This window comes from Cinclus cinclus, chromosome 4 (assembly GCF_963662255.1).
Source record: "Cinclus cinclus chromosome 4, bCinCin1.1, whole genome shotgun sequence".
NCBI lineage: Eukaryota > Metazoa > Chordata > Aves > Passeriformes > Cinclidae > Cinclus > Cinclus cinclus.
In genome coordinates this window covers 69,835,867-69,863,683 of record NC_085049.1, presented here as the reverse complement: position 1 = coordinate 69,863,683, position 27,817 = coordinate 69,835,867, and the positions used below count along the sequence as shown (strand labels likewise).

The window sequence follows — 27,817 nt, the reverse complement described above, 5'->3', positions numbered from 1 at the left end:
TGGTGTGTTCTACAATGCCTCTGAGCAGTTGTGCAGTTTAAATAAAATTTTTGATGTTCACAGGTTAGCTGGGTTTCCTCCTGTATGCTACCTCTGGTATTCTATTTGCTATGCTTTGTTTCTCACTCTTTTTTAGATTTAAGATCAGTCTTGTGGTGTTTCATTGTAAGCACAGTAGATCAATTCAGCTTTTTTCCTCCTATATCTGAACCCTTGAATGACCTTGACTGTTTTTCAAACGGGAGTAGATTTTAAAGCACAGAGGAAATAGAAGATATATTAGGCTTGTGGAAAGGTACAAAATAAACATTGCCCCTATTCTACATCAAAATAAACTTCAGGGTTTTTAATAATAATTAACATATGGTAGATACCATCCACTAATATTTCTTTTGTCCAGTGAGTCCTAATGTTTAAGAGTTGGTTGTTACATCTTTTTTTGCAGAAGATTATTGAGTCATTCTTTGTCTGGAACTCCCCAGAATCTCTCATCTTCACTTCCAGAGGATGAAGATTTTTGTTTTTGATTTGTTACAAAAAAAGCCTTCAGTAAATTCTGACAGCACAACTAGGATCATAGCTGTGGTACCTCAAAACAGAAATGTGCATATTTTTAGCTGTTGCTGTAAGAAACTTTAGTTTGTATTTAAATAAAACTTGAAGAATTCAGATTTGAGTATTGCAAGAGCTATAGTGATCTTCAAAATATACTTTCAGAATAATCCTAATAGTATAGGATGTGTGGTCAAAGCCAAATCGCTTAGAAAAACCACCCCATATTTCAGAAGTGATATATATTCCTTAAAATGCTGTGATGCTTCTCCATGTGAGACATTTTCATACACCTTATTAGGTAGAGTAAGAGTCCTAAAAGCTTTCATTTTGCTGGTACCTTTTGTGAGCAGTAACCAGCAAAGGGAGAATAAATGTGTGGAATGTGAAGAACAGAATGAAGGGAATATACGTGAAAATCTTATTTTTCAGTGAGTTTTACCTGTAATGATTTGATCAGACAATTCTCTACAGTGCCCGAGTTCTAATTCTGCCATGTGTTTTCAATGTGCTGTTTGTGCAGACTCCTTCTGTAGGAGCTGATGCATCTCAGGAGTCTGGAACAGGCAGCTGGAGAGGAATGCTGAAACCCTCCAAAGCAGAAGAGGTATCAGCAGAGGAAAAATCCAAGCCAGCTGCAGCCCTACCTGCTAGTCCTCAAAAAGGACATGCTGTAAACCTGTTAGATGTGGTGAGTCTTGGAAGACAAATTCCTTTTCTTTGTAGTTGAGGCTCAGGGAAGAAAACACCTGAATTCCAGATCTTGTAAATTTGCTGCTAATATGTGGTATCGTTGTAAATAATTCCCATTATAGCTACAGGGAGCTCTAGCCAGTCTTCTTCTGCTTTGCTCCTTGCCCAATTCCAATCTTCCTGCAGCCTCCCTGCCTGCTCCAGTTTCAAGCTACAATGGGGATAACTGGCTTCCTTTCACAAATTCCTGTGCAAGTGAGCTCTTTGTCTAGATAGCTGTTAGTACAGAAACAAATCTCAGCTCAACTCAAATTCCTGCTCTTCTTCTGCTGAATTTTAATGTTGATATTAGAGGAGAAGAATCATTAAAGACATAACCCACTTAAGTTAAAAACAGATGGAGATATTTGAAGTATTTGGAGAGCTTTAGAAAAAATGTAGTGGTGCCCTCTGACCTTTGTTTCACACACGTGGATTTTGATATGTCTCTAATTTTATTTCTGATGACTTACAGGTTTGTTGCAAGATGGGTTACATCTCTCAGACTCAGGCTAAAAGAGCAGTAGTTACAGTTTTGAGTTTTATTTACAAATGCAAATGAGCAGAATTGGTAAGCTGAGGGTTTTTGGTTTTTTTGGGTTTTTTTTTCTCACACAGCCTGTACCTGTTGCACGCAAACTTTCTGCCCGTGAGCAACGAGATTGTGAAGTGATTGAACGACTTATTAAATCTTACTTCCTTATTGTCAGGAAGAACATTCAGGACAGGTAAACCCAAACTTCCTTGAAATATTCAAGCCATGCAAATACTGTGATATTTCAATAATCGTATATATGATCATGTTATTTTTATCATGTTCTTATGTTTGTAAGAAGAGAGCAAATATGTTTATTTTTTAGAAGGGACAGCAGCAGTAAAACTTGACCCTTCACAGAATGAAGCAGTTTGAAGAAGCACTTGTTTTCTCTAATGGTTTCAAGTTCTTTGTAATACTAAGTAAAAGGTTTAATTATTTAGGAGATACCTGCTTTTCTGGAGGATGCTTTAATTCAGATGGAAGATTTGCAGCAAATAACTGGAATGAACTCTAGGTGCTGTGTACCCCGACAGAATTCAGCTTTGCCATCCTGCTATTTTTAATGGGAAGTCAAATAGTCTTTGTGGAAAGGTCTAACTTCAAATAGATTTATATTTTTATGTATATGGGAAGTTTGGGGGGGAAGTACAGGAGTCTGGAAACCAGACTTCAGAGCAGGTTAGTGAGGCTCATAGGTGTTTTAGTCTATCCAGTAAACTAAAACCTTCCATGTAATTTTTAGTCTTTCATCTCAGGGGAGTGCTTTGTTTAGCTTGACTTTACTGCACTGTTTGTACTATGTAATATCAGAGGTGAATTATTTCTTTGCCTCTTTCCCTTCCCATTTACGCATAACATTTGGTTTTAGGGTTGACATACTTTAACGTGTGTCATCCGTAGCACATTAGAGATAGGTTGATACCTAATGAACAAAGTTATTTATTCATATTTTGTGTTTTGTACTGTTAATGTTTTTTTGCAATGCAGCTTCTCTATTTGGAAGAAATTAATTTTATATGAATTCGTTCTACTCTAATATTGTACGTGATGCTGCTTTTACTTGAGAGAGATTTTATTTATGGTAGTGATAGATTCCTGGTAGTTTGAGCCAAGGCTGTGTGTAGCTGCTTGCCCTCATTGTGCATTTTTCAATCTGGAGCAGACCTGGTTTTGAACAGTTACCTTAAAGAAACACTTTCTGTGCTTGCAGTGTGCCAAAGGCAGTGATGCATTTTCTGGTGAACCACGTGAAGGACACTCTCCAGAGTGAGCTGGTGGGCCAGCTGTACAAATCCCTGTTGTTGGATGACCTCCTCACGGAGTCTGAGGACATGGCACAGCGCAGGAAAGAGGCAGCTGACATGCTAAAGGTAATGAAGAGATCAGGAGCTCAAGGGAGCACTTAACCATATCAGTGGGAGACTTTTTGAAGACTTGTCTTCCTTTCTTCTTTACTGCTTTTTAAGACTATGCCAGTGTATTGCTTTTCTCTGCTGGAGGAATTAAAATCAATACATGACCAGAAAGGATTACATACAAGCTTTTAAATCTGCGGTTTAGGAGACTAGATAAAAAGTAGGTGCAGTTTCTCTACTACTTTTAAGCTTTACAGCATTAAAAGTGTGTATGGTGAAGAAGTCTGCCTTTCTTGAGAATTTAATGGGTTGCCACTCATTTTGTGATGACACTGATTAGCTGTGATTTAATTTTTAGCTTTTTACTTCCAAGACTGCTGCTGTTACGTCCCTGGGAAATCTCTCCAGCATAACTGACTCTGGTTTTTGTGTGTTCCTGTGTGCAGGCCCTGCAGCGAGCCAGCCAGATCATTGCAGAGATTCGTGAGACACATCTTTGGTGAAGACTGTATCAGCCACACTATTTATATGCATTGGAGGTTACATTGGCTTGACAATTGCTAGGCATGGTATACGGAGTAGAATTTTTATTTATGAACTCCTCTTATCTGTGTACTGCGACTGTGTAAATCTGCTCATGTAAAGACAGTTGGTTTGATTTGCAAACAGAAAAATATGCTGTATTTTGCAAAAGAAGTCGTATTTAATCCATATAATAAATGGCTCTAAATGTTTCCTTACCAGGATTCTGGTGCAAATTATAGCAGACCAAGTCTTCTGTCTCAATGACAGTCTCATTTGAACTTGGGGAAAAACGTTCAAGTTCCAGTGCCTGACTTGCTGAACTGGTTGCCTGTGGTTAAGATGGCCGGTGTAGTCTTGTGGCATAGTTTTAAGCTGCTTTTCCAGTAGAAGTTTCAATACTGTGAAGAAAAGAGAGCACCGAGTATTTTCTTTCATGAATATATTGCATGCACTGTGACAGATGGAGGTCTCCATTTTATAGCACAGTAGAGATGTCGAGCGTATTGCTATGTATGTGTGTTCCCTTTTTTTTCCTCTTTGTCCCCAAATGTTTCAATGGCAGATAAAACTACAGACTTGATTTCATGGAGTATCATGTAGGAAGAATTAACCTGGAGCTTGTGAACAGGAACAGCCTACTAAAAAGTGGCTGCAGAGTTATTAACGTGCGCTGGAGCTTGTGTATGAATGTTGGGGTTTATAATCAGGCACAAGGACAGCTTCCCCTCCCTCCCCCCTGGGACCAAGCCCCTGGACCATCTGGTACTAAACTTGCTCTGGCAGAACTGAAAAATAAAACTGGATTTCAAAAATGGAATGGGATAATAAGCATTTCTTTTAAAAACAGATGAAGTTGGCCAGGGAGAAGGGGATACCCACAACTTCTGCAAATTTTGGAATGTATGACAGTATGAAAGAGTCTGTTGAATTGGAATATTTATATCAGAGATTACAGTTGCTTTTGAGGAAATAGTGCTGTAAGTAGCTTTTTTTTTTTTGAGGACAATCGTAAAATGATGAAATTTTAGGTTGGAAATTAAGTTGATGAAGTTTCTTTTTTTTTCTGATTGTAATTCATACAGATAACTATTGATCACACTAGCCTTGAAAAAGTAAACATTTTAATTTTTATGAATAAAAATTTATTTAAACTCCAGCCAGCATACTTGCATGTACTTTTCAAGCAGACTCACTCTTTTTGTATAAAGTGAAAATGTTTACTATAGTGTTGCTGGTACTTTAACACAACTTGCTTGAAAAATAGGACTCTGCTATTAACCTCTATGGCTTGATTTTATGGTATTGGGCCAAGATAGTGAGGTTTTTATTGCCATATGCAGTTCCTTGCCCCTGAAATCAGCAAAAATGGAATTCCTTTGGTAATCTGCTAAAGATTGAAAATTTAAAGATTCACTTTACAAGAAGCTCTATTTAAAAATTTATTTTTCTCATGGTAATCTTCAGTTTGGCAACAATATGAGCACAAAGAGTTAAGTCTGACAGATGCAACTTTTGGATACTTCATGTAGCATCAGAGGTAATCCATGCAGAACACAGAAATATATATATATAGTGTATTTTTAAACAGCCTGAAAAGTCATGGTGTATGCATTACGTGTAATGAAGACAAAGGAGGTACTTGTATCTTGCATTGTATCCAGGGATGGTAGTTCTCAGATTTAAGAAATATGACTGAAGTGAAAACCACTTTTTAAATCAATTTGGTGTTCAGTGAAAACTTTTAAGTTTTGTCAAAACATTACGTTTCAGTTCGGAGTTCACCTGACACCTCTCTCCCTTTTGCTTTCAACATCCAAGAAGTTTCCAATGAGGCAGTGCCATCCATAAGTGATCTGCTACCTAAACTTTAACTCCCACAGTTCAGTCAACAGTCTCTTTGGGAAGAAATACTCTGATTTGTAAAGTTTTGAAATGCTGCGTAGAGCAAATGAATTTCATCTATTGAAGAAATTCTTGCAAGCGATACCTGGCTCTGTAATGTCATGTGAAATTTCCAGTGTTAATTTGGTTTCTGAAATGTTATGACTTTTTTTTTGTTTAAGTTTCATAAAAAGTTTCAATTTAGTAATGTTTGAGTGCCAAGAAATGAACTTGATTTGTAATCTTTAATGCAAGACTTTGAAGGTCCATGCTGTAACAATCCTGTTATTTAATAAACAGATCATACACAAAATTAATTACGCCAGAAATAGTTTTGGACTGACCTTGTAGTTCTGGTGGCAGGACTTACATGCAGTTGTAAGTTAGTAGTATAAGTACGTGTATGTGCACAGCCTTAGTTATGATTTCACTTGTTCTCACTCAGTTCTGCGTTTTTGAATAGTTCCATAACTCATAATGTAGACAGGCTGCTCATGCCTAGTGATAGGCTTGAAACAAGCTGTGTTCTGGGACTGGGCTAAAAATACTTCAAATGCCACTATTACTACCAGCATTAAAAGAAATTATGGGGAAGCTGTGGAAACAAGCCTAACGAGGGCAGCAACTGAAAAATTTCCAGATTAGACTGATGGTTTACAAGTGTCTTCTGGATTACCTAATTTAATTTAAACTTGAAATAATTTTGTCGTCAATTTTGTCGCACAAATTTTAGCTAGCTTGCTCTCCAGTGGGGAGAGAATCTTGGAGGGGAAAACTCCTTGTAGCCAAATTCAGATTAGTAAATGTCTGACACTGTTACCTGAGCTGTTGTGTAGTCCTGCTGTAACTAAAGCACAGTATCCTGATGTGAACAGCTTGTATTTAGTAGTCAGGTTCAAATTTTACTTAGTGAAATAGATGGGTAAAGGGGGTGGCGGTGTCTGTGTGCTTCAGCCCTTACTCTGAAGGAAACAGAGCAGTTGTGTGATAGCTGCCTTTATTCACTGCTTTGTGGATGAATGACAGATGCCCGAGTGGGTATGTCAGACTCGGGTCTGCTTTATGGACCACAGCCGGGGAAGGAAACAACGTGCCCCTTTGCTGTGCCCCTGTTGGGAACTTGAATGGAATTTACCTGAGTAATTCTTTTTTTCTGCACTTTTCCACTTTAACTGTGAGAGCAATGGGTAGCTGGTGTTTTCTGTAGTTACTGAGGATCTCTGCGGCATTTGCTTTTTGTTGCTAATTAAATTGTGCTTTGAGGTGAGAGCTAGAGGATTAATACCACTTGGATATGGTTTTGTTCTCAGTGACACTTTAAACTAGTGAAGGTGCTTTCATTCTCCCAGAGTTTTGAGTTTACCTGCTGCATGCCCTTTCACCTTTCACCTCTTGACTGCTAGCTGCCACAGTAAGGTTAAATTCAAGTCTTCCAGGTTGTGGTGTACAGATGTTTTTGGGGGAGCTATTTTAGTTTGTTTGGTTTAGGTTTCTAAAAATATCTTGCTCAAATACTTACTTTTCTTTTTGCACTTTCAAATCATGCATTTGTAGCCATGTTAAATATTTCAATATTAATTACTCCCTGTTCACATTTGAACAAGTTTGGACAATATTTTTCTGATTATCTGAATGTACCTGTATATAAGAAATAAGACCAGGCTCTGAAAGAACAGTTGATTTTTCCAGTCATCCTTGATCCTTAGCCCAAGTGTTCAAATGCTTAGTTGTGATGGCCCTGTATGGTCATGGCAAGTAGTGGTTGTATCCAGCTGTTTCTCTGGGAAATCAGGGAAGGGTTTGGGTTGCTAGGACTTGGTCAAAGGCAAGCATGGACTAAATTTCTCAGGGTTTATGAGTCTTATTATAAACCTTGCATGCAAAGAACTTCATTTTTGTGTGTGTGTCACGTTTCTAAAAAATAAATACACTAATTTATTAGAAGTGCACGTATAATACACAAATACGTGTGTCGGCACCATTTGGTGATACAGAAAACAGGCAGGAAGGAGATCAGATGTGAAACACTACTTATTCCTAGGAGTTTTTTCCTGTCAGCACAAAGAAACTCTCAAATGGGCTCTGGTGGATTTCTCGGGAGGTGAACGTGGGTGCGTACTGGAGTTTTTTTGGTCCCAGGTGCATGTTTCTGATGCTTCTCATTTAAGGAACAAGATGGCTGTGTTAGGTGGATGAATTTTTCCCTTGCCTTGCCTTCCCCTCCTTGTGCTTTGAGGTAGAAGTGACTCAACTACTTTTCATTGTTACATAATAGAGATTAGGTTAGAGATGTCTCATTATGAGACAGGCAAGTAGGATCTGGAAACTGAAATTAACACTAAGAACATGCTGAGCTTCTGAAAGTACCATATTTCAGTTTTATTGTCAGAAGAAACCATCATCTATAAGAAGCAAGCCACTATTATTTTATTGCTGTTGAAATCTTGAGTCATGGTGCAAGTGAAATCAGCATCAAGTTTATCAAGTAAAAAGAAACATAAAAAAGATACCTAAAATAATAACAACTCCCAACCCAACTCTATAGCTTAGAAGCTAAGATTAAGGCTTCCCCCCCTTGCAGCTGCTGTTACTGCAAATTTGTACTGGCGATTTCATGCACCAGGAAATTATTCTCCACCATCTAAGAGTGAGGCTTGGTCCTTGAAAGCAACACTGCAAAGTATTTCAGCTTCCCTCGTGTGTTTCCTCATCCAGAGATCCTTGTGGTGCTGTTCACCCACAACTCCTGGGCAGTTAACATTTAAGGGAAACCCTTTCATGTACATGCTCCAAGTCTTCTGGTATAATGTGCTATCTTCCAGCTGACTGCAGAGCCTACAGAACTACTACCAGCATATTCCTTCAACAAAGAATGCTGGATAGCATGGATGCATCCATGTCATTCACAGGACCAAAGATGTGGAACTGCCGCCACTCTCCTTGTAAGTCATACTCTGCACACAGAAGGCCTAAAAGGGCTTCATTAGGTTGATTAAAGCTTTGAAAAGCTCTCTGCTTCCAGATTTCAAAAGTGAATTTGCTGTGTATTCCCACATGAAAGCAGGAAAGCCTTGGTGCAATGTGTCCCCCTACATACCCAAGAACCAACTTACACTGGTGCTTAATCATTTACTCCTTTATTATGAATTTTCTGCAGCTTCTTTCAAAGCAAACCTGTTCAGAGAAACATGCCCATGGTTGTCTTTGCCCTCAGCAAGGTTTCTTGGTTACACGAGCACACACTGGCTGTTAAGGAGTAGGTTTGAGTTTGCTTTGGCTCATTTTCCTCTGGGCTATCCTGTGGAATAACTGGCCACTGTTCTACAACACCAAAGGCTGTTAAAGGAGGGGAAGCACATCTCCATCGCTTCTTACGCAGATCCTTGTGACTGCTGCTTTGAGTAAGACAGAGTGTCCACCATCTCTTCAGTGGTGTAACTCGCCTCCTTTATTTGAACTCTGGTGCATTTAAAAAAGTCAGTCTGTGATCTGCACAGTACAGAAATATTTTCAAATACATCTTCAAGCAGCAGAGTTAAAGACCTGTCATTGCAGGGAGATATTCCATTATCACAACTGCAGCCATTTTATAATGTAGTAATTTTTCTTTCCAACCCTAAGTAATGATACTCCATTCTTCAGAATATGCTGTCCAAGAATAAGAACAGTCTCAGGATCAGTTACACGATTCCCATTTATTGAAACTCCTCCATCTGTAATTTTCTGGTACCTTAAAAACAAAACAGAAATAACTGTTAATTGCAAGAGAAAGCTGTTTATTAAGAATTGAAAGTTCACTTAGGGTTTGTTTGTTGGTTTTTTTGGTGTTTTTTGTTTGCTTGTTTTGTTGGGTTTTTTTTGGATGAGTAATTTAATAAATTTTAATTCTCCTGCAATTCACTTTCAGTCCAGGCCAACAGTGACAGAAATTAACCTTAGCCAGTACTACTCCAGTACTGTTTTGAGTATTACCCACAAGCACAGGTGAGAACTTACCCACTAGGTCCATCTGGAATGGCATTTGCTTTGCGGCACAAGTCAAGAACAGTCATCCCAGGTTCAAGCATCAATTCAGCAGAAGGAGCTTGTCTGAAAAGTTCCTCTAACTCTTGGTCAGACATTTCTTCCAGTGCCTCCACACTGCTGTAATAAAGGGCCTTAGTGCACCTATGAGAACAAAGAGCACTCAAAATACAGAGCTAAGTCTTCTCTTCACACAAAGTACTACTCAATTCGTCAGATTCCCCTCCCCAGTTTCCTTTCAGAGTCCACAAACTAACAGAAATATTTTAAATACACCCCCATTTTTTTTATTGTACCCTACTGCCCTGCAATTTTCAGCATATTTTTAAGTCTACAGGATTATTACATTTTTCTCTTTTAACATCGAAGCAACAACTTAATAGATTAAAATAGTCCCTGAAAAGCTAGGGAGAATTACCATAGAATAAATGTGAAACAAAACTGGTTGAAAAGTCAGACTTTACCTCTTAGCAGATTCCAGCCCCTCTTTACCATGGACAAGCTTAGTTACTTCTGCAGCCAGTCGTTTCTGAGGGCCCCATCTTTCAGGTTCTTTAGCATGCATTTCCATGATGTGGATAATCTCCTCAAGAGGAAGGAAGGTGAATAGTTTCAGGTATCTATGAGCAGGGAAAAAATATTTTGTCTATATAGCCATCATTACAGATTTCCTGCCTTTGTCATTCAAACTTCAGTAACTGCACTACAGTGATTTGTAGTCAGTTTAATAAATACATACTAAGTTGCTCTGTCCTTTCAATCAAACCTTTAAAACTCACATTTTACTTAATATTTTACCTGAGGGTAAAGTCTTCATAAGATAGAATCAGATGCTTTTATGAAGCTTGTACTCCAAGCAAAAATTTAATTTCATCTTGAAACTTTTACAGGATTTATTAGAATCATGTGTCAAGTAACAGGGTTTTGTATTTATCTTAAGAGATCCACAATATGCTGATACAAAATCCCACTGCCAGTCTGTGGCCATCATGGGACAAAGCATACTTGTGTTGGCAAGTATCTCAGCAAGAAGATTATTTAGGATAATCATTTAAAGATGCATCCCAAAATCTACAACAAAGTCAATTTTAATGAGCTTTCAGTCCCATGCAGTGTATTAAAGATACCTTTACTGGTAAAATGTCTGAATGGCTGAAATATTTTAGTGTTAAGTACCCACATACCCTTCTTTTCAGTCTGAAAGGTGTTGGAGATCAGAACATGGATTTGAATTATTGAGGACAAATCTTTGAGAGAGGTAAGTTATGAGTTAGATTCCAGTATGAGAAGGAAGTAGCTCAGATTTAACAGTGCTATTGATGCTTAAAGTAAAGCAGATGTAGAAAAGAACATAGAGCAACTTATTAAAATCAATGTAGCAATGCAGTGTACTGAGAAAACCTGTAATGCTACAGTACTGAAACTAATACGCCATGTAAAAGTCAAACCACTGGCAGAACAAAATGCATCATGCTTCACTCCTTTGTCATCTACCTTCTAATCTTCTGGTGCATATTTCAGCATATGGAAATTCGACTATCCTTTACTATCCCGTTTACTTAGGAACCAGTCATACCTGTTTATTTCATGAACAGTTATAATTAACACTTCTACATAGAGCTTGTGTTGCACATAATTAAATGAAGCAGTTACGGTGAACAGTTAGAATCGGGTTTTATAAACAATGACAAAAAACAAGGTGAAGAAAAACTTACTTTTCAACTACGTTATCTTGCTGTCTGACAAAAAACTGATACAGCTCAAATGGGGAAGTCTTATCTCTGTTCAACCAAACTGCATTTCCAGCAGTCTTTCCCAGTTTATCACCAGTAGTACTGGTAATAAGAGGTACAGTAATTCCAAACACATCTGTTCCTGTCATCCTGAAAAATAAGAGTCACTGCATGTTAAAAAGAAAAAAAAAATGGATAACTTGGTAAAGCTGACTAAAATACAAGTATTCTGCAAGATTTTATCTTTGATTTAAAGTTGGGGCTGATGGGCAGAAAGATGCCAGAACACCATTGTGTGAAGAGGGCTTTAGGGAAAAAACCCAGCACCCTAAGTTTTTAAGTTCTTTTGTACGTATGAAAGACATTCATGTACTTTAAGTAGTTTAAATATGTTATATGCCACAACCGTCTCTACTTGGGTGTGATTACACCAGGGGGTGTTGCGCTGGCAGAGTTGTCTCCATTTTGTCCCACGCTTCAGCGCGTTTGATTTTGGTTCTTGGATTCGCTAATACAAGAACTTATTATTTTTGTTAAAAATTCATATAAACCTGGTCAAAGTGTGCGTATGCACCGAGTTTACGGTCAGGGCAATTAACTGCTCCTCTCAAGTCACAGAGATTTGCGCGTGGCCAAATCTCTGGAGCCCCGACTTCTGCTCCCGGCGCTTTAGAGACCGTCAGCACCAGCTCACACAGCACTCGGTCACGGAACCGCAGAAGCGCTGAGGCTGGACAAGACCTCGGGGACCGTCGAGTCCAACCTGTGACCGAACGCCACCGCGACAGCCGGAGCCCGGCACCAATCGCTATGTACCCTCTCTCCTCGCACACCACCGGGGACAGCGACTCCACCCCATCCCCGGGCAGTCCCGTTCCGTCGCCGCCCTTCCCCGCACTTGCTCCAGACGCTCAGCGACCAGCGGGGCCCAGGGCCGGACACGGCGCCCAGCGCGGGGCGACGGCGACGCGCCCGGTCCGGCCGAACACGCTGCTGCTAACGCGGGACCCCGCGCATCGCCTCCCCCCGCGCTCCCGCCGTACTTGGTGACGAGCTCGTATCCGGACATGATGTTTCCCATCTGGTCGTGTCCCCCCAGCTGGATGCGGCAGCCGTGGCGCCGGTGGAGGTGCAGGAAGTCGTAGGCCTGCAGCGCGGGGTACAGGAACTCGGCCAGGCTCATGCCCTCGGCGCTGCGGAGCCGCGCCTGGCAGCTCTGCCGGCTCAGCAGCGCGCCCATGCGGAGGCGCCCGCCCGCGCCGCCGAGGAAGCGCAGCAGCGGCTCCCGGCCGAGCCAGCGGGCGTTGTCCAGCAGCGCGGCGCGGCCGAGCCGCCCGGCCCCCGGCTCCCAGAACAGCTCCCGGTGGTTCCCGAACAGCCGCTCCAGCCCCGCGCGCAGCGCCCGCGCCTGAGCGCGCACCCGCGCCGCCGGCAGCGGCTCCCGCGCGCGCTCCCGCCCGGCGGGGTCCCCGAGCCGCGCCGTGGCCCCGCCCACCACGGCGATGACGTCGTGGCCGGCGCGCTGGAAGTGCAGCAGCGCCATGACGGGCAGCAGGTGCCCCACGTGCAGCGAGTCCGCCGTGGGGTCGAACCCGCAGTAGGCGGCCAGCGGCGGCCGGCCCGGCTCCAGCAGCGCCGGCAGCTGCTCCTCCGCGCTCCGCGCCGGGAACACCTCCTGGAACAGCCCGCGCTCGCGCTGCGCCGCCAGCAGCCCCGCCGCGCCCCTCGCCCGCCGCGCCCGCTCGTGGGCCCGGCGGCGGGGCGGAGGAGGGAGCGGGCCCCAGGGCCCCGCCGCCCGCCCGCAGCGCCGGCACAGCGCGGGCGCCGCCATCGCGCGCGGGGCACGCCGGGACCGCCGCGGAGGGCGGGGCCGCTGCGCTGGGACCGCCCCGGAACCGGGAGCGGGGGGCGGGAGCCGAGCTGAGGGGGGGGACGGGACCGTGGGGGGCACCGAGCGCCGACCGCCCTGCGCGCCGGCCCGCGGCTCTCCTCCGCGCCGTTAAAGATGCGAGGAAACCGGCGTGTCCTGGCTCCCCCTCCGCTGCTCTGTTCCCAGCCCCGAACACCGGGATTTCAGGTGGTGTCAGGCGCTGGAAATGAGCCCTTCAGCTGGTAGTAAGGCGCCTGGCGGAGCGGGAACCACGTGCCCCTGAGTTAGTCGCGCACGCCGGGGCTTTAGAATGTACAGACCCCAGAAGTTGTTATCCATGCTACCAGAATGTAATAGCTATTTTACTGGAACGTATTAGCTGTGTTGCTAGATGTTTTTGACTGTTACGTGCTTTGAATGCTTGGGAGGAGGGGACTCAAACTATAGATGGAGGTGTGCAGCTGTAGGCACGTGGGTGATGAAAGGAAGACTGAGGAAACATGGGCTCTCTACAGCGGAATGGAGCATCTGGGATATGGGTAATGCTGAGCTATGCAATGATTTTTTTTTTTTTTTGGCCTCATTCTTCACTGGCAAGTGTTCTAAGCGTCCCAGCAGAGTTGCAGAAGCAAAGGTAACGATGAGGCAAATGAACTACCTGCTGTAGGAGAAGATGGGGTTTGAGCCCATCTAAGGAGCTTGCAGGCTCACAAATCTGTAGGACATGATGAGATGTGTCCATGGGACCTGAGGGGACTGGTGGATGAAATGTCTAAGCCACTTTCCATCATATTTGAGGAGCTCCGACAGCCTGGCGAAGTTCCTACTGACTGGAAAAGGGGCTCAAGTTGGTCATGGTGCTAAAAACCTTGTTACCTTTGAGACAATGGCAAGCATTTTATAGACATCGTTGCCATTCTGTGTTAGAGCTAGTGTGTAGAGGTGGTAATACAATGGGAAGATCAATAAATGGAAATACTCTGCAGACATAGGAAATATTAACTCTCTAAATAATACTAACAAGAAGAGAATATCTAGTTCAGATGCACTAGATCCCAAAAAATAGGCATTATCTTTTAGGGGGTCTGGTAATGTTTTCCATGCACCACTTTCACACTCAGCTGAAATTCCTATTCTCTAGCACATGTAAGTGCTAGCAAAAACAGCTACTATGGCAAGTCTTTACTTGCTGTAGGTTCAGGTAAATGCCTACTTGGAGTTGATAGTTCAGTTGCTTTGTGCTGGAAGGGGCCACTGACTTGAGACAATCCCTTGCTCTTTCTTCCTTTGTTGGCTCACAACAACCCCCTGCAAGTGCTACAGGCTGGGGGAAGAGTGACTGGAAAGCTGCCTGGGGAAAATCAGCCTGGGGCCGCTGTTTGAGGATGGCTGAACGTGAGCCAGCAGTGGGCCCAGGTAGCCAAGAAGACCAATGGCACCTGGCCTGTGTCAGCAACAGTGGGGCCAGCAGGAGCAGGGCAGTGCTTGTCCCTGTCCTCAGCACTGGTGAGGCCACACCTCAAATGCTATGGCCAGTTTTGGGCCCTTCATGACAACGAAAGACACTGAGATATGCTGGAGCATGTCTGGAGAAGGGTGATGGAGCTGCTGAAGGACCAGAAGTTTACTTCTTTGAAATCTCTGAGATGCTGTGTTGTGTTAGCACCCCTCCCTTTGCAATGAACCAGTTAATTTTGTTACAGAGTTAATCTTTGCTATTTTGTTCTTTGTTCATGTTTCCTGTACTTCTGCTTTCATTTCACAGGGACAGTCTCTGGCTGCTGGGATGGTGAACCAGCATAAAGCTCCACAACAACAACATGAGCTTTAGCGTACACCTCCCCCAGCCCCTCTAGGGTAAATTCCCTGGTTTTGGGTTAATCACCTTGTGATGGCAGGTGCTCTGGTTGTTCCTACTCCCTACCAGAAGCACACCTCATACCAATACACCTCTTTTCTTGTTATTGCTAATGCTGTACTCCAAGGGTTTTGTTTCTTTATGAGGCCTAGGGGTGGGAAAAGTCCTTGCTTTCAATATACATCTATGGGGTAGTCATACCTGACTGTGCTGTCTGCAGGCAAGAGGGCACTGGTTATTTTCTGCAGTCCTTAATCCCCCTGCAGCTTTTATCATTCGGATTAATCAGAGCATTTGAATGAGTAGTTTTTCTTTGATGTGGTTTGTCATCCTCCCTCGCATTTATTTTATTTCATTTGATCTCATTTCTCAGTATATATACTTTTTTTTTTTCTTGTCATCTATTTCAGCTGAAAAGTAGCTAGTTCCCTGTTTCCTCGTCTCTCTCCACCTAGGGGTATTTGGTGCTTGTGTTTTCCTTTTTCCTTCTCTCTTTCTCTGTTGTAATAGGTTGGTTGTTTCTTTTTCATGGACCTCTTATAATGTCCTCTGATAGGTGCACAACTGTGTTTAATTGTTCTTTGTGCCTTATTGATCTTTATTCAGATATAAATTTAATGTCCATCTTTTAAACGTCAGACCAGTTAATATGGAATATGCTTTCGTATTTTTCCGTGGTAAATCATTTTGCTGACTTTACAATGACCTAGGGGTTTGCAGACTGTGTGCTGACAGCTGCTTTTCAAATTCAGTTTCAGCTCTGGGTTTTTCTAATAAAACCCAAAACCCAGAATTAACCAGGAAAATCCCCTTTATTTTTAAAATACTGTTGTGAGAATGTTATTATTTGTGTCTTGATAGCTTTCAGAAATTATTCTTTTTTACACAGCTCTTTTAGATATGGCAATATCTTAAGTCCAGAATCTTTCCATTCTCTACAAACAGTCGTGCATAGACTTAATTTTCAAATGAGATGAAAGTCTTGGGAAGAAAGTTCTGCATCTCCCATGAAATTTAAATTATTACACAATGTGTACAGGCACATGGCATCTTTCCCCCAAAGCTTATGGGTTGGTATCACTCATTAACTCAGTCACTAAAGTATTTGCTTGTGACATAGCTGAGAAAACTTTAGTGACTTATTTTGCCACCCTGCCGTACTGTAATGGTCAAATGATTTGTTCTGAGAACCAATCACTTAAGAGGTCAAGGCAGAGCCAAGGGTGATCTCTCTTGGCTGCATAATGGGATACCAGTAATGTAATCAGGGAAAGTAGGAAGTGTTCAGGACTAAATCCCATTAGGAGACAGGCTAAGCCTAATTAGAAGAAATGTGGATGCAGTTAGAGATGATTAAGGTGCTTAGTCTTTCCATTATAAATCATCACTCTTTATGTGTGATTGTCTTCCTATAAATCATAAAGCAATTTATTTTAGTCTGGTAAGCAAATGATTTTTGCTGGCATTTTGAAAGCATTTGCACACAAGAAATCCAGAGCTGATAGTAAAGGCTTAGCTTCCGTTATGATAAATAGAATAGTGACGAAAGGATCATTATTTTTATGGCAATGTACTTGGAAAAATAACACAGATCAGAACAAGAGCTAACAAGAGATAATGAAAATAAGAATGTTTCTTGTTCTGATTTAGTTGTTGAGGATGAATCCTTTATCCTGGCTGCCTGACTTCTGGATGATGCTGATGAAAAGGAGAAAACCATTCTGCTTTCAGAAAATATAGAAGTAAATATAAAAGCTGGAACTCCCTCTGCTTGCCACTTCCAGGTGATTTGAAGGAAATTACTTGGAGGGTTCGGGGAACTGCTATGTGAAATTAAAGTAAACATAAAATGCTGGTATGAAAGGCCTGGGTGGAGCCTGAGGAGCAGCCACACAGTTCTCTGGGCACTAGTTGATGTCACTTCCATTGGTAGGAACCCCTCCACTTATTTTCCTCCATGTTCTTCACTGGGCCCATGGCTCTTTTGCTCTCATTATAATCAAGTAGATGCAGACATAATCAAACTCAACCCTTATAGTACTGTGGGATCTAATTTTCAAAGAAGGGTAACATTTCCTGTAAACCACAACTCTCTCCATGTCCATTGAATATCAGGTCACCCAGGGGCCTTGGAAACTATTACAAGAATCTCCAGACAGGATACTTAACTGGCATAATTTTGAAGTCACTTATTACTGGCACTGTTGTCTTTTGTGTCCTCCCAGTCTGAGGGAGCTGATGCATCTTGGATGAAGTGTTCGCTTAACTCAGGCGTGAAGTGGAAACTTTTCACCCAGTATTTGATTCATATTCTTCCTCCAGAGAAGATCCTCATTCCAATACAAAGTATCATTATTAAATGTAACTCAGTTTAAAACTCTGCTTCAATTTATGCCAGCATTTCCCCCCTTCTTATGCAATAGAAGGAATTCCTGATCCGCTCTCCTCCCGGTAAAGCCAAGTCATGCGTGCATCAGCCACGAGGTGGCAATACAAGGACTTGATATCCTGAATTTTGGTGGTATTCATAGCATTTGTGCCGGGTAAGCTTTGGGGTATTAGCTAAAGAAATGTATTTACAGTGTTTCTGCAGAATTCGGCTTTCTCTGGCAGTGTGTAATACGTGCTCCACATCTGCATAATTGACTTCATGCAAAAGCCAGGGGAGACTAAGCTGATTTTCTGGATCAATGATTGAAGCCTTTTTTGTGGCTAATAATTGATACCTTTATTTAAGAGGCTTGGTAGTGGATGAGAGATGTTATGCAAGGAACTCAGCTGCTGTTAAAAGCAAAATATCTTAAGAAAGCAGATGCACTGGCAACATACAGGTGTCCTGCTGTTGAGTTTTCTCCTGGCTTTAACTTCTGACCTTCCTGCAGGCCAAGGAAACCTGAACACCTCACATGTGTGGAATTCCCAGATGTGATTTCTTCACAACATTAAAGTCTGTCTTTTCATCCAGGTTTTTGATGCACTTCTCAGCATGGCTGATGCTTGTTTCTTTGCCCTATAAGAACATTCTACACTGGTGTCAGGTGGAAATAGTTAACTTCCAGTGTTTTTCATCCTTTCTTCTCATTTTCAGGCATTAGGAAAAGTAACAATATCCTGTACTTTCGAGGACTAGTTTTCCACACACTGTAATGGAGAAAGTATTTTAAGACATTTTCTATTTTAACACTAGCTCTTCCAGTAGCAGTCAGTGCTACAGCTTTTCAGAAGGTGGAGTTCTCTGTTTTCTCCTTCAGATAGACTGAAAAGCTTCTAGCATAAGAAATGGATCGTGGACTTGGCAGATGTCTCATGTCACTATATTCACCACAGTATTTATTTGAACATGGAGAAATTATGGATGTGCATTTTGTTATTTCACATGAAAGTGCCAACAGCCTGCTATCTTTTCCTGACATGGAAACAGTTGTCCTCTGAGTGCTTTATGGGAAATCTTATTTTCAATCAGACAATGAACTGTGAAGTCTGTTAGCAAATATGTCTTTCATGTACATGCAAGTTCATGGTTTAGTAAATGAATAGCAGTGTAAGGAGAAGGCCATAGTAGGAAGCCTTAAAAGAGTAAATAACTTTTGAGAAGGGAACTTCCCTAAGAAAGATTGGAGATAAAATTCTGCCTGTAAGTTGGATGTTCAGTCTGTCAGAAGTGCTGTGGCACAGGTGCTGGGACTGCCTTGTGTTTTCAAATAACACAAAGCTCTTCTGCACAGGCAATAATGGCCCCTCTCAGTTTGGATACTTTGCTGGACCAGGGACACTGGCACACGTGTGCCCTTGTCCCCTCAGAATTCAAGACTCACAGCTATTAAAGCTTGAAGGAAACTGATTGGGCTGATTGACCCTCTGCACAATGATGGCCATGGGATTTAAGAGTTGACAGAGATTGCAGAAAGGGAGACCTGGGTTTGGCAGGAGCAGATACACCACAGCCCAAGTGCCTTTCAAAAGGATCTCTAACCCTATTTGTTAACATCAAGCAGCCTGCTTAGACAGTTGATAAACAAACTTTGTCTTGAAAGCTGATAACAACAGATTTCTCCTGAGAAAACGTGCAGGATCCCCAAAGCCTCCTTCTTGAAGTTGTTTGCATGCACTTCTCAACTTTCTTGCTCAGATGCTGCACAGCCTCAGGCCATGCTCCTGGCAGGTTACCTGAGGAATGCCTTTGAGAACCTGTCTGGTGATTGAAGGAGTGTGAGCTTTGGGACATGATCTTTGGGGAACTGGATGGCTACTGCTTCTCCCTTGCAGCTTTCTCCAGTTACCACCACCAGCTTGTGGGCAAGGTGCTGGGCATAGAGAGCACAATGGGAGCCATTTTTCAGGGATAACAAGTAAGTGGTTGTACCAGCAGGAGGATAACTCAACTCAGTGTTGAGTTGATAAGATAGTATTTCTGTCCACCTGAATTGTTCTGTGGTGTCAAATAATTTCACACTTTTATTAACCCATGGGTTTTGAACATTACTGTGCTACCTATGACCGTACAGAATAGCATGTGCCTTTGGGAAGAGAGAATTTGAAAGGGAAAAGAGGAACAGAATGTGACCACTAGCCTGAAAGTACAGTGCTAAAGAGAGAGACTACACACCATATACTTTTCTTCCAGAAAAATAAATGATGACAGCACAGTGTCTTCTCTTATCATGGAGTTTTTCTTGTGTTTACCCTGAAATGAATACATTTGTTGTATTGCTCATTTCTGATTTAAACTGTTTAGTATATATTTCAGCCAAAGAGAAGGAACCTGATGACCACTTAAGCAAGACATGAAATGATGTTCCCTGACACAGACATCACTGTCAGTGTTCATTCTGGGTTGGTAGTTATTCTCCATATATGTGTGTGTGTGTGTGTGTGTATATATGTGTGTGTGTATATATATATATATATATATATTTTTCTATATCTCCTTTCAGGAGAGGGAATGAAATCTTGAGATCAGAAGATGAAGTCTAACAAATGCTCTGAAAAGGAAATATGATTCATTAAAATGCAATGGAAAGAACCCCAGAAAATTTGGAAATGGAGTGACTATAACCAAATGGAGTGAGATGAAACAAGAGGCAGTGAAAGGATCAAAACTTTGCAAATTTAAGCCAATTAAAATCTGGGCATTGGGGAAGAAAGGTATTGCAGTTGTCAAGATGGACACAACTGGCACCATCACCAGTCCCTTATTAAAAACTTCTCATGTCTTGTCTCAGGCAGCTCCACACAGCACTAACTCCTTGCCTCTTCTCTGCAGAAGTTTCCTTCTTACTCCTGCGTGTCTGGCTAATCCCAACCCATCCCTTACCTTGCCCCTTAACCCTGTCTGTCCCTTGCACAACTGCCTGTCCCTTCCTCCTCACAGCGTTGCCAGCAGACTCCATCCCAGACTGCAGCACATCCTGATTCTCAAGCTCCATCTGCATCTTAGTCTTGGCTAGCTATCCTGCTCCTTTATAACACCCATCCTCCTTGGGCAGGCAAGGCTGTTTCCACTGCTTGGTGCTCACTACAGCTGTAATTCATTGAGGAAAATTGCCTTCTGCACTACAAAACTACAAACTACTACTTACAAAGAGTGAGGAGAAAGTTTCCCTCATTCAGGAAAGGGAAGGAAGTTTTGTGATTCCAAGGAGGATTATTTGGGCAAGCTTGGGTCCAGTTCTCTGCACTTTTGTCATCCCATTCACTTTTAGTGTTTTCACTTGGGTTTGGAATTTCCCCTATTTTCTTGTAACATTTAATTTCCTTTGCATTTTCTCTACACTCTTTGTTTACCTCTATTCTGTAGTTTCAGGATTTTATTTTGAGTAATTTTGTCAAGTTATGCTCCTTCAAACTGCCCCTCATTTCATCTAAGTCTGTTTTGTTGTATTCACCCGAGTTCCTAATTTTCTATTTTTTTTTATTGCATTTTTTTTCCCTCATATCTCCTTTCCAGAGTGTTTGTCAGAGTTCGTTCTCTGATTTCAAGATTTCATTCCCTTTCCTGAAAGGAAGGATATCCTTTCAGGAAAGGGAATGAAATCTTGTGAATTCAGTGAGGATTATTTGGGCAAGCTTTGGCCCATTTCCCTGCATTTCCTGTCATCCCATTCACTTTTAATGTTTTCACTTGGTTTTGGAATTTTCCCATATTTTTTTTTTAGCCTTTCATTTCCTTACAGTCTTCTCCTCACTCTTGTTTACTTTTCTTCCCCAATGCCAGGATTTTAATTGGATTAAGTTTGCAAATTTCCTCAGCATGTCACAGACTTCTTCAAATACATGATTAGGCAAGCTGCATATACTAATAAAAGATAGAGAAAAATGTTTGTTTTCCACAATGGGGGGGGGGGGGGGGGGTGTACCAACTGGAATCCTTTACAGATCAATGGTAAGATCAGTGCTGTTTGAAATACCTATAAACAATGTGGCAAGTAGTTGGTTAGTGAATGGTTGTTGAGGAGGGGATGTTGTCAGCTCCCAGTGACATTTCAGGGTACTCCAGCCTAATCATGTTTAGACGTTTGCTGTGTATTGAGGTGCTATCGTATCTCAGCCATCGCGGAGTTAACAGGCTGCATGGAATGCAGGAGGAGGAGAAACCTTAAAGTTTCTTCTAGGTTTGTAGAAAAAAAGCCCACTTCTTTTTTTTTTTTTTCCTAAAGCAGGATTCACTAAAAGGAAATACACTTTGTTCCTTCTGTTACCAGAAATGCTTTGTTACAAGACCCCTTTGTAAACAGCATTGGCCTGTACCTGTACCCAAACACATTTGTAGTTTAAATACAAAGCAAAGCGGTAGTTGGTACAAGCAGCCGTTGAATTTGAAGAAACAATCCCTCACTGCCCTGCCCAGCCTGCCTTGGAGTCTCCCCACCTTATGCAAGGTCCGGGACCCTGTTACAGCTCAGCCCAGGATCTCTGTCCTGGCTACTTTATAGGGGCAGCCCTGCCTGGCCCCCTTTGAACACCCTGGTGCTGGCTCACCCCTTGCTGTACTCGGTGTGGGGTTTGCCCTCTGTCCCCTGCTGCTGCTGCCCTGCCCTGCCCTGTCCTGGGGCAGCCACTGTGGCACTACAGGGTTATAGCTAGGCTCAGGCAGGTCTATCAGTGAAACACAGGACGTCTGGGGGTGCCGGGTGTCTCAGCAGGGCGGGCTTTGTTTCCCGTCTTTCCCGAAAAGCGCCTGCCTTCAGCTGCAGCTCTCGGCGTGAGCGTGGTCCTGGATCTCCCCCTTCCCTCCCCTTTAAGAGGCAGCTATTAGTCCCCAGGCTGCAGCTGCCCTCAAGCTCAGCTGCATTGCAGCTGGGGCCATTAACCCTGCAAGGACGCGCCGGCCCTTCTGTGTGACTCCGGTAAAAAGCAGTAGCCCCAAGTCTTGAACTCTGTAAGCAGCAGTGGCTTTTGCTGGCTCTGAGCTGCAGGGAGAGTCTGGGTGAAGTGTCTGTCAGCCCAGAAGTGCTGTTTTAGCTGTGAAATTGCGAAGTTGGGCAGGCCAGGCCAGCAGAGATGGAAGAGCAGTCTGAAATAGCAGTTTCTCCATGGTGATTCCGTGCCAGGAGTGATCTGGGTGCAGTGTCTGCTAAAGACTGTTAGGTTAGCCTAATGCTCATTGTCATTATCGGCTGAAAGTATCTCTGTGCTCCTACAGTGGCCTGCTTGCCTTCCCTTTGCCGATCCATCCCTGGCCATCAGCTGCAGCCTGGGAGATGTCCGTGGAAATTGAAGCTGCTCAGTCGCGATTTGGGTAACGGAGACTTAGAAATTTCCTCATCCTGTTGAAATGGACCTGACAATGGTCAGTCTTCCTTATTTCTGTGGGACTTCAGCGACCTGAAAACCAGGCAAACAGTGGCCCCCTACTTCCCTGTCTACAATTGCTTAATTATCCTTGCAAATAAGGAGAGTGAGGGCTCCTCAGTGCTATGTGTATCTTAGCCGTTATGGCTAACTATGGGATATTGTTAGCTGTTTACATTGCTTAATGTTAATCTTAAACAAGACAAGCTATTCCAGAGCCCAGGATAACTCCTGGCTGCCAAATAGAAGTCTGGGTGCAGCTGTGTAAGCACTTCAAATTTTTGTGTGTGTGTGTGAACCTGAAATAACCCTGAGGAATTCATTACTCAGTCTTTATCGTGAGCACACACAAGCAAACACATTTTTTTATAAATGGCAGTTTTGTTAACATGGTGGGTAAAGGAGCTTCTTGCATGTGTGGCCTTGATATTGTGTTTACATACAAGCAGTGGATCGTTATTAACATTTTATTAGGGTTAACCGTGATTGCTATATAACCCATACTATATATTACTATATGACCTATGATTATATAACAGGTTGTACCTCTACATGCACATATGGGATTAATTTTAAAGTGTATATAGGAATGATGTGTGTATATATATATATATACATATGCATGAATACAGCCCTGTAGTCCTGTTAAAGTTCACAGAAACTCATGTGAAGATGGAAGAGCAAAACACAGGGAAGTCACCCTGGCTATTGACTTTCCCAGCTGGCTAAAACCAATGCAAGCTGGCTCTTGCTACCTGTCTTCCACAGAATTAGATCATGGCCTGCTGACATTTGTTTGGTCAAATGCATTTGAGTAAAGAGGAAGAACAGAAGTAACTTCAGAAGCCAACTTCTTAAAATAAACCAAACCAAAAGACCCAGAAGTGTGGTCCCTACACTAAGCACTGGCAGCTTTGGCAGCTCCTTTGATGGTACTCTGAGTGCTACAGAAATCTCAGTAATCCAGAGCAACTGTTGGTTACCTCCAAACTATATTGGGGTATTTACTAGGGACTGACAAACATTTGAAGTCCTTTTGTGACTTACTGCACTTGGCCCTTTGGAGCTTTCCTCCTCATATCTCCTGTCACAAAAGCCTCAGAAAAGCTCTCCTCCCACTGCAGCAAATGGAGATGCTCAGAGCCACGTGCCCTCCACAAGGCATTGTTTCAGCTTGAGCTGTTCACAAGTCCTGGCACACAACGAGTTGAGTTCAGAGCTGGAGAATAGGAAGAGTGCAGAAGAGCCTAGTCAAAAAAACCTCCAAACCCAACAACACTTAAACCCAAAGGGAGCTCTGTCTGTTCACTGTATTCTCTTGCCTGAATGCCTCAGTAAAAGAGCATTTTTGTCTCAGGGCATAAAAGGTATCCCCTGCTTTCTTCTTGAAGCCCAGTTTCAGTGTTGATGTGAGGGGTGGAGCAAGGTAGAATCACAGAATACCTTGAGAAATGGTCAGGATAAAAAAGATTTAAATGCAACCATTCGAAGGTAAGTGGTAAATCCATTAAATGCAATCAGAATTATTAGACTATCAATCAGTTACAAAAGCTTCAGTGAGACACCATCTCAAGAAAATGTGTGGCAGCTACAGGGACAAAGTACTTAGAAAGGTGGGGAGTCATTAGCCTTGAGTTGTACCTGTTCCCTATGTGCTACACGATATAGATGTTTTATCACAGTGATATTTCTACTTCATTTATTTTATTTGAAGCAGATAAGTCACTGTATTTTACAGGCAGCAGTTGTTTCTTTTTCATAAGACAGCAATTTAACAGTTGAAAGCTTTTTGCACATTTGTACTCCGCTCGCTCTTTCCAGTTTACATAGAGGTTTTCACATCAGCATTTTGAGATTATTTATTCTTTTTGTTGTCTGCCTGGTACATTATAGTGTGGTCCTTTAGTGCTTACCTAAAGGACTCTGACCGCTGTGTGCAAATACTGGCGGGGGGGGGAAGACCGAGGGGAGGGGAGGGTTTAGCTGGAGAAATGCAGATGTTGTGTCACTGTGTTAGCCACGAGGAGTGAAAAACAGCAGCAGGACAGGTCCAGGATCCCTGGGGAGCCTCCCCAGGGGATTACTTAGCCCAAGCAATTGCCACTGGTTCAGCTGAGACCCCTCAGGACTCACTGGAGGCTCCTGCAGCGTCGGAGCTGCTCAGTGGTCTGGGATGTGTCCCTTCCCCAGGGCTGCAGTCCTGGGAGGCTGCATGGCCATTTCTAACCAAGGCAGAGCCTCAGTCTCTCTTTGGGACTACCACGTGCTGCACAAACAGACGCCCAAGTCCCTTTTAAATAGTTTTTCTTTATTTTTTCTTCTCACAATAGTTGAGTTATACCAGGAATTAATTTACCTTTGGCATGTGTAATTTCCACTGTGCTTATAATGGGTTTCCTTTGTGCTCAGCAGCTTAATTTTTTGTTTAGTTGTTTAATATTACCCGATCTTTTGCACGGTGACAGGTGATTAATCTTTAGCTGTCGTATTTTTAAGCAGTTCCTTCACAGTATGAGTTCAAAAGTCTGTGCTTCCCATTGTCTCTCAGTACCCTGGGCACATATTAAATTTCATTTCTTTTTACATATGTTAGGGTGAATTATGGACTATTACTCAGAATAAATTGTTCTTTGATGTCAGTTCAGCATGTGAATGGCTAGTTGTAATTATACCAAGTTATAACAGAACTTAGTGCTATTGTGCCTAGTCCAAAGTAATTCTGTGTTTCTTTTAAATAGAATCAAATCAGCAATTTTCCATTGTTTATCAGCTCAATGCAGCCATTATGAAAGAATTGTTTTTCCTTTGCAGATTTGAGCTAAAAATGCAAGTGGCATGTAAATGGCATTGACAGAGGCAGAGGAAAGGTGATCCTTCCTAGTGTGCCATCTGTGATTTCCACTTCCCTTCAAAGGGACCAGCCACTGGTGAATCACTGCGCTTTTGCTTCGGTTCATTTCATTTTTATGCATGTGCTGAGTTCCCAATAAATGTGCCTATTTGTCACAGGGAGATACCATTCAGTGTCTCAGCTGTCCTGTGGAGTAACATCACACAGAGCTGTGCACCATTTGGGGCAGGGAGAGAAAGGGAGGACACACATTCTGTTTTCTGTCAGTTGAGGACCCCGGGGATGTTCCTGGTGTTGTTTGATGTTAAATTCTGATCCTTTGCCATGTTGGAATGCACAGACGCGTTCTGCTGGAGCATGTCAAGCCTCTGCATTTAACACAAACACAGGGCTTTTCAAATGAGAGGACTAAACACACTCCTGGTGTCAGACCTTAACTTCCAGGGGTTTTGTTGTTTAATCTGTAGCTAGCACGCATTTTTTTGCTGGGTGGAATTTGTTATCAGCTGTGTTTACAGGCTGCTCCAAGGCTTTATGGAGCTGTAAGGCTCTTTAGCATTGGTGGTTCTGCTGCTGGGCTGCCTGTTTTACAGGAGTGTGTGTGCATTAGCTCTATTTTTGTTTAATTATTGTCAGGAAATACACTTCAGGAATGAAATATGTTTTGTCAGGAGAAATCTGGAAGTGCTTTCTCAGGAGAAAAATAATTAGAAAGGTTAATGCAATCCGCTCTGTATAAGACTTCAAATTCATTTGCTTGGAGATGTGAAGCAGATGCTTTGTTCACAAAAGTATAATTAGCCCTGGGGGGGTGTCCCATTACTGTTTCTCAGGTACAGCAAAAAAGGCAAATGAAATCTATATCAATTTTCAATATTGATGATACAGTTGGCTTTTGAGTGTGCACAATGCCCCATGCAAACAATCTTTTTACTGCATGCTCTATTTCACACAAGTCTTGAGAGAGTGAAAACTGAAATTTTTGTTTTATTGTATTAAAACAATAGCTCTCCTTGTCTGAGCTGTGTAGGAATGTGATTTTAACAGAATGGCAGAATCAACGCTGGAAGTCCTGGCCTGTCAACCAGCTCCTTCCAATGGAGACCAATTTTGGGAATAGTTGAGGGGAACCAACAGAGCTGGTGGGTTGCCCCTGCCTGGGAAGGGCTTGCTCTTTTTTTTTTTGTGGAGACGTTTTCAGGACAGGCTTTGTGTGCACACTGAATTGTAAAAGGCCTAATGGTGCACTTTTTGGGCTTCCATAGTCCTTGTGCTGGGCCATGAGGAGCTAAAGTGTGCTGGGGGGGCAGAGCCAGCAGCAGTTTCTCAATTAGTTCATGTTGGCAGGGCTGTACATCAGCTTCTTTCAATCTTCTTTCTTCTTTTCATCAGCTCTGGCACACTGACAGTGGCACTCCCCTGACACAAATCACATCCATGACTCTCACTTAATGCCTGCTTGTGCCTGTCTGGCTGAAATTTTGTCTATGATTTCAGCAGACTTCCTTGCAGGATGTTATAGCCCAGACATTTCAACCAGAAGAGGCAGAGGCTAGTCCTTAGTGGAAATAACTTTTTTGATTAAGTCAAAGATAGATAAATCATTTATTGGGCTGCATATAAAACCAGTTTTAGAAGCATTGGTTATGCAGCTCATGTTTCGTCCTGTAATCCAGGTAGGAAATAGATTTTACAGCACAAATAAACTTGTTCAGGTAATGGTGTAAGTGTGCCTTGAACCTGTTGTGACCCCACTGTCTCTGCTAATGTGGGCTGAACTGCTGAAGAGATCCATAAAAATGAATAAAATGGGAAATTTAAGTTATGTGAATTTCCTCCCTTTGAGATTAGTGGGACCATCAGTCACTTCAGTTACAGTAGGTTTGTTGTCTTTGCAAATAATTTTTTACTGCTGAAATCATAGCCATCCTTCTGCTGGGACTAAGGCAGAAATTTGCAAGGAACAGAGGTGACTTTGGGGCTAAGATAAGATAAGTTGTTTTTCAAGAAAGCACTTGAGAGAATTAATGCTGCTTAATGTGTTTCTTGATCATTGCTAGAGCCAAGATCTCATATATTTTCTCAGGCTGATGGGACAGCAGTATAAA

General features: G+C 42.5%; 2 protein-coding genes across 9 annotated transcripts in view; one reads left to right on the top strand and one right to left on the bottom strand.

Annotated features, from left to right (window-relative positions):
- The window catches only part of DNM1L (dynamin 1 like), a 35,153-nt gene extending 29,253 nt beyond the window's left edge, over positions 1-5,900 (top strand). For all 8 annotated transcript variants that reach the window (XM_062492449.1, XM_062492447.1, XM_062492444.1 and 5 more), the window contains 4 exons: positions 1,076-1,243; positions 1,903-2,012; positions 3,033-3,192; positions 3,624-5,900. In XM_062492449.1, coding sequence (XP_062348433.1) covers positions 1,076-1,243; positions 1,903-2,012; positions 3,033-3,192; positions 3,624-3,680 — 495 coding nt within the window. In that variant the 3' untranslated portion in view covers positions 3,681-5,900. The remainder of the gene's footprint in view (positions 1-1,075; positions 1,244-1,902; positions 2,013-3,032; positions 3,193-3,623) is intronic.
- Positions 5,901-8,480: 2,580 nt separating this feature from the next.
- Positions 8,481-20,499, bottom strand: YARS2 (tyrosyl-tRNA synthetase 2). Its single transcript, XM_062492583.1, has 6 exons — positions 20,382-20,499; positions 12,383-13,259; positions 11,322-11,489; positions 10,071-10,226; positions 9,580-9,750; positions 8,481-9,313 (listed from the first exon to the last, which is right to left on the bottom strand). Exons 1-6 carry the CDS (start codon positions 20,497-20,499, stop codon positions 9,154-9,156), a joined length of 1,650 nt encoding a protein of 549 aa, XP_062348567.1. The 3' UTR covers positions 8,481-9,153.
- Positions 20,500-27,817: the final 7,318 nt, after the last annotated feature.

Coding starts and splice junctions, on each gene's coding strand:
- YARS2 (XM_062492583.1), bottom strand. CDS start 20,499: ATGCAGATGGAGCTTGAGAATCAGGATGTGCTGCAGTCTGGGATGGAG. Junction 10,227..11,321: donor CAAGATAACGTAGTTGAAAA/GTAAGTTTTTCT, acceptor CCCTGCTCATAG/ATACCTGAAACTATTCACCT. Junction 9,314..9,579: donor ATTCCAGATGGACCTAGTGG/GTAAGTTCTCAC, acceptor TTTGTTTTTAAG/GTACCAGAAAATTACAGATG.